Source organism: Myxocyprinus asiaticus, chromosome 23, assembly GCF_019703515.2.
Source record: "Myxocyprinus asiaticus isolate MX2 ecotype Aquarium Trade chromosome 23, UBuf_Myxa_2, whole genome shotgun sequence".
In the NCBI taxonomy this organism is placed as follows: Eukaryota; Metazoa; Chordata; class Actinopteri; order Cypriniformes; family Catostomidae; genus Myxocyprinus; species Myxocyprinus asiaticus.
Genome location: NC_059366.1, coordinates 18328549 through 18334872, shown reverse-complemented (window position 1 = coordinate 18334872; position 6324 = coordinate 18328549). Strand labels below are relative to the sequence as shown.

Below are 6324 nucleotides of genomic sequence, written 5' to 3'. Positions count from 1 at the left end.
TAGAAAGACGATATGCTATTATTAAACAGATTATTTAAGAAGACATTCTGAATGTGAGTAATTAGGCCATGCAGTTTAAAAATTAAATAAATATGCGTTATATATAATTAAAATATGGTTAAAAGAGGAGATTAGAGTGAGAGTGTGCAATGAGAGATTCCCTCTCTCTCTCTTCATCCTCCTCCTCTTCTTTCTTCCCCCAATGGCTGGTTCAAATCGGCTTGCGTATAGGCAGTAACAAATTGCATGATGCATAATGGCAGTAAATCTACAAGTACACAGTGTCTTGAACTCTAACCAGATGATCTATTAATATTTAGACAGGTCTATGAGTATAGTTCAATACTGATGCCCGTCATTTTAATCCTGTTCTGTGGGCATGTGTTCAGTTTCCAGCCAAAAAACTTTAAGCTACGTGACAGCCCCTTATGATTCACATAGCCATTCACGTTACATGCATTTATTGCATCACATTCATTAATCTCTATGACTGAGCATCAATACATCTGAAACTCCGTCTTTCTAAAGCCATGTTTATTTCTTTAATTAAATTCTGTAATAGTAAGGTAATACATTTTGGCTCCTCTGCAAGGTTACAAACAACGTCCATGTTTCTTAGTATTTTCACATTATTTTCATTTTGAGAAGACAAACACCTGGACATATTTGCCAAAGTAATCAGCACCTTTGGACTGGACAGCTCCCGTAACGAAGCACTTAAGTTCTACTTTATAACGAGCGATCTACGTGCTGGTTTGGGAAACAGGCATTACTCCATTGTAAAATAACAAACGACGTAAGTTAAGATGATCGTTAAAGCTTAAGTTGCAACGTTATTGGGAAATCCATCCCAGTCCAGTTATGTTTAGAGGGAACAAGGAAGGTGTCACTGTAGATTTCTGGTTGGGTTTCCTCTGTGAATGGTCTGATTTTGCAACTCTTTGCTGTAGGTCTGATTTTTCAGAGTCTGCATATTCAGCCATCACTCCAACCACATTCAGACTGACAATAGCCTCTGATATCCCTGCCATGTTTTGCGCTCTGCACCGGTACTCTCCTGCATCTTTATAGGATATTCCATTAAGACTGACTGCAGACCAACGAATTCCTACTCGAGGAGACTCTTGTGCATCTGCAGGCAGTGGGTATAAAAGTGAATTGAACACATAAGCAGGCATGAAAACAAATGCATGAAGACAACACAGCCTTACAGTTTACTAGGTTATAGGTTCATCCTGGATAGCACAATGCTCTGCAATGTTTGCACCAATGTGCTTTGTAAGGTAGTATTTAGACATGAAGTTACTCTATAACTAAAGTTAATTATTTTGAGGGTGGCAAAGTTCTCATGGTAACTTACAGCTGGAAAGTTTTCTGGGCAGCCTTTGATTTTCCATGCTGTTCTGTGTCTGCTTACAGCAAGCTTAAAATAAAAGACAATGTATTTTATATGTAGCACAAATGGTCAGTCCTTATTAAACACGTAGAAGACAATCTATAGAGTTTTATGTACACCAGTCAAATTAAAAGGACAAACATAATGGCCTCAAAAAGCATTTGGACACTCAACACAGTATTTGGACAAAATGTATAAATTTCATTGCATAGATAGCAACAGACTCAGAGTGATTTGCATAATTCAGCCACAATGCAGAACACACACAGACAGAAATGAAGGTTTGAGACTAAAGCACACCCAAAATGCAGAACACATGCGCTCACACACACACACACACACACACACAGAGAGAGAGGACTGAATGGGTGAGACTATAATACAGAGCATTTTAATTTGTCATATAAAATCAATAATTCAGCCACAATGCACAACAAGGACGCACACATGCACGCACGCACGCACGCACGCACACACACACACACACACACAAACACATTAATCATGTGACAACCAGGAATGAATTAATGGAAATCTGCAGCCATCTTTTGGTTATATTTGTCATGATATGATTTTTAAGTAATGTAACTGTTCTTTTTTTGCACCAGATAGCAGAAATCTGCCCCCAATACTTGAAACATTCTCATATTTTCTTCATGTTTAAACTTATAGAAGTGTAGGTTTTTACTGTTGTGAAATTAACATGAATTTGCTTACTTGAATATGCATACCAGTGGTGCAGTTTAGAAATTTTAATGTAAATAGGATCTAAATAGCATAAAATCCCCCCCAAAACGCACAACTTTAGTGTTTTTATACTTTATTGAAGTTAGGGTTATTACACTTCTTTCATAATAAAAAAAAAAATAAAAAAATATACAGGTTTACTGATTTTGGTCAAATTTGACCACAAACAATAAAAGTGTGAGTCTAAAACAAAGAGTGCATGAGGGTTAAAACAACAATTATTAACTTTTTTGGAGATATTTTGCTTTCATAGTGTGCTTTTTTATTTTGTATTTTGTATTTTTTAAATAAATTCCACCTGGTTTTAAATGCACATATATAATATTTTGTATCTAATGCAATGACATTACATAATAATTCATTTTGAACCGTGTCTTAAGTGAGGCTCTGTGTGTAATAGATTCTAGAAAAAAAAAAAAGGCAAACTAACTGTGTCTATGAAAATATGCTAAATGAGTTTATAAAAAGATACCTGTGTTATAAAGGCTGGCTCTGGCAGATTTGATCCACATAAGTGTGGGAGTGGGGTATCCTGTAGCATCACAGCGAAGTAAGACATTGCTACCCAGCAGAGCTGTGATCTTTGTGGCAGAGGTCACTACATAGGGCCTGTGGCAGTGAGAGAGCTCCACACTCTGAAAGGGAACTCCAGCGAGGTTTGGCGGTCCACTACAGGTCAGGAACCGATCCAACAGGACCAGGGAGGACTCTGGTGTCTTACTAATGTCAAGTAAGGAAGAAAGCCTACAGTCACACACCCACGGGTTATCCTGTAGACCTATGAAAAATTGGGCGAGGAATGAAGTGGGTAAGAGAGGGAGGCTGACCCATTCAGATGCTAATGCTAGTTTTGTACATTAAGTCTTCAAACGTGTGGACTTAGTTACAGAATCTATGCTTTTCTGCATGGTTGGGCTAAATAGAGTATGGAGCATTGGTTTCCACTGGAGACTTAAACGCAGTGAGCCATCTAAAGACTGTAGACTCTCAGATCGCACTTAGATATCATGTGTGGGTCTGTGTGAACCAGTCAGGCTGGATAAATATTTAATTATTATAAGACATTAATGACTTAATTAAGTTTCACTTTGGCAGTGTCTATGTGTGTGTGCATAGAACAATGTGTCTATCTGGATGTGTGAGGGCCGGTCAAGGTGTATTATTACATTATTACTGTATGTGCTAAGAACATTGTCCTATTTATTTTGGGTCACTAAATGCAAAAAATGGTCTACTGCTCTCATACCAGTCAAACATCTGGACACACCTAGTCATTCTTTATTATTACCAAAGGGATAGTTCACCAAAAATGAAAATATTGTCATTATTTTCTCAACTTTAGTTGTTTATAGCAGAATGTCCTTGCTGCTCTTGTCTATACAATTAAAGTGAATGGGACAAGGGGTCAAGCTCCAAAAAAAAAAAAAAAAAAAAAAAAAAAAATAAAAAATCACCATAAAAGCATCATAAAAGTTGTCAATGTGCACCATTCACTAATTTTGTGTGAGGAACGGACTGAAACAGCTCCGAAATTGTTTTCAAAACAGCCCTGGTTGCCACACACTTTCATTGTATGGAATTCACATACCAGTCAAAGATTTCATTTCTAATGATCTTGAAAACCCTTAAAAACCCTAATTACATCACATGCCAATTAATTATTTGAATTCTGTGGCTGCACTGATTGTGAGGTTCATTGAGGTGTGCTGACTGCCCCTCACTGACACAATTAACATATAAGTTACATGTACTGCAAGCTTAAATTGCTCTGATGTTAGAAAAATAAATATTTTTTATTACAGAATTAACGTACGGGTTAGTGAGCATGATTAATTGTGATAATGTTTTAACAAGTTATTTAAAAAAAAAATTATTGACTGCACTAAACTACAGTGTATTTATATCAATAGTCAAAAGCTGTAAATGAACTAGTTCTCAATTAAATCTGCTTTACATAATGGTCCTATAGTATAGCCTATTATGTTTGTGGTCTCCTCTGTATGTTTCACCTAGAACCACTGAGCGCTGGGTTTGAGAGCTATCACTGAGCGTATTGAATGGCCAGAGAGCAGCCAGATCATTAGGCAGGGAGCTCAGCCTGTTGCTCGACAGGTCCAGGTAAGTGATGTTGCCTAGGTAACGCACAGCAAGGGGTGGGATGCGTGCCAGGCGGTTATTGTGCAGTCCAAGCGTTCGGAGGCGGGGCACATCCCTGAGTCCCTCCCAGGGGAAGGTGGACAGAAGGTTCCCATCCAGTCGTAACTCATGAAGGGAAGACAGGTTTGTAAAACTCCTTGGATGTAGAACGGTGATGGAGTTATATGTAAGCCACAGATAAAGGAGTTCGGGCATTGTGGAGAAAGCACCTCTAAAAATCCTTGAGACAGAGGTGCGTTCCAGACGAAACTTTACGATGTCACTTGGAAGATCTGTTGGAATGGCAGTCAAGGCTGGGTTCTTACAGAGCACAGTTCTAAGAAAGACAGTATAGTAAAATTAATAGAAAAGTCAATTAAAGGAATAGTTTGCCCAAAATTAAAATTCTGTCATCATTTTTTCAACCTAATGATGTTCCAAACCCCTTTGACTTTGTTTCTGAAGTGGAAAACAAAAGGAGTTATTTAGTAAAATGTCCAAGCTGCTTTTTCCCCCCATACAATGAAAGTTTATGGTGACCATGGCTGACAAGCAAGATTTTCTAGTCAAGATTTTCAGTGAATACTAGCTTTTCAGTCTGTTCCTCACACAAATCTATCGTATGACTTCAGAAGACTTGGGATATAGTGCACAAGCACATTTTTTTTTGTTGTTGTCTTTTTTGGAACTTAAACCCTGGTGCCCATCGGCTTTCATTGTCTGGAAAAGAGCAGCAAGGACATTCTGCAATAAATAACTCCTTTTTGCGTTCCATGGAAGAAATAAAGTCAAACCGCAGGTTTTAAAAGACACGAGGCACGATGACCTTTTTTTTTCCCCTTTTAAAAAGTATCTCTTTCTTTTCTTAAATCAGCGATTTACCTCAGTAAAATAAATGCTGCATTACATTGCACAGATGGTTGTCTACATGCAGCTTGCTCACACTCAGCCTCCAACCATTAAAACTGCATAAATTACAAATAGCACTATTGTTGTGAGCAGATGGCCAGAGCCATAAGCATGAACAAATCAATTGTGATATACATTCCAATATGATAAACTGGCCCTTATACTACACACATTCTTTCTACAACAATGAAAACACCTGTCTGCCTTAGACAAGACTACAATGGTGACCTCTCTGCAAGAATATATTAACAAGAGCACAAGACAGGAGTTAGAGGAGCAGAGAAAGTGTGTGGATGGAAGCACACTGGAGCAAAGGCTTGACCGGGGTAAGAGCAGGGCAAAACAGATTACAGAAAAACCCATTTGACTGTACCTGAGTCCCTTGCCATTGCTGCGACTGTGGAACACACAGGTGCACAGAGACGGGCATGCAGGACTCTGTGCACAGACAACCAAAGCCAAGCACAACGTGAGGTGAGCATATAGAAGCATTTTATCATTCTAAGTGTCACATGAAGTATCTCAGACACTATTGTTCCAGAAAAGATGAACAGTCCTACTCCCTATCTGAGCTAGAGTGTGACATTCCCAAACACTACCGTAGATTAAGACAAACACTAAACGGATTAGTTCAGATTACTCTGGCGAAGAGCAGATCAACACCTTTACTTATTGTATGGTAAAGAGAAACATGCCCTTATACAGATGCATTACAATAATACTATAAATAAAATAAATAATGGTCTCAATAAAGATGGTCAAATTGACATGATTACAATAACTTTGTTTATTGTGAGCAGTGAACCATTCACTGGCCAATGTCGATATCTTGTTGTCTACACATGTCTAGTTATATTGTATTCAGTGGAGGCTATTAATCAATATAATGTTGATTTATTTATACAGATATAATTCAGTTGAATGAGAGCAAAAGGGATGTCCACAAATATTCATATTTTACACAATGAACAATATTTAGGTGTTTAAGATTCACTCATATATTAGAAATTATATCAGATTGAATAATAACAGGTTTTAGTAGATTCTGAAACTGACAAAAGGGAGAAATAACACTTCTGTGCTAGCAGCCATATCACCCTGCAGTTAAAGACTGGTTGCCCACTGAAGCTAAGCAG

At 37.9% G+C, this 6324-nt stretch overlaps 1 protein-coding gene across 1 annotated transcript; it reads right to left on the bottom strand.

Moving 5' to 3' along the window:
* Positions 1-636: 636 nt before the first annotated feature.
* On the bottom strand, positions 637-5680 carry LOC127414325 (leucine-rich repeat, immunoglobulin-like domain and transmembrane domain-containing protein 3). The gene is made up of 4 exons (XM_051652260.1): positions 5562-5680; positions 4153-4616; positions 2616-2921; positions 637-1132 (listed from the first exon to the last, which is right to left on the bottom strand). The coding sequence occupies exons 1-4, from the start codon at positions 5678-5680 to the stop codon at positions 834-836; spliced, it is 1188 nt and encodes a 395-aa protein (XP_051508220.1). The 3' UTR covers positions 637-833.
* Between the last annotated feature and the right edge of the window lie 644 nt (positions 5681-6324).

Bases quoted from the DNA above. Each gene is read 5' to 3' on its own strand.
- LOC127414325 (XM_051652260.1), bottom strand. From the start codon at position 5,680: ATGCTTCTATATGCTCACCTCACGTTGTGCTTGGCTTTGGTTGTCTGT. The intron at 4,617-5,561 runs GTACAGTCAAAT...TGTCTTTCTTAG, and splicing joins AGCAATGGCAAGGGACTCAG to AACTGTGCTCTGTAAGAACC. The intron at 1,133-2,615 runs GTATCTTTTTAT...CACTGCCTGCAG, and splicing joins AGCCAGCCTTTATAACACAG to ATGCACAAGAGTCTCCTCGA.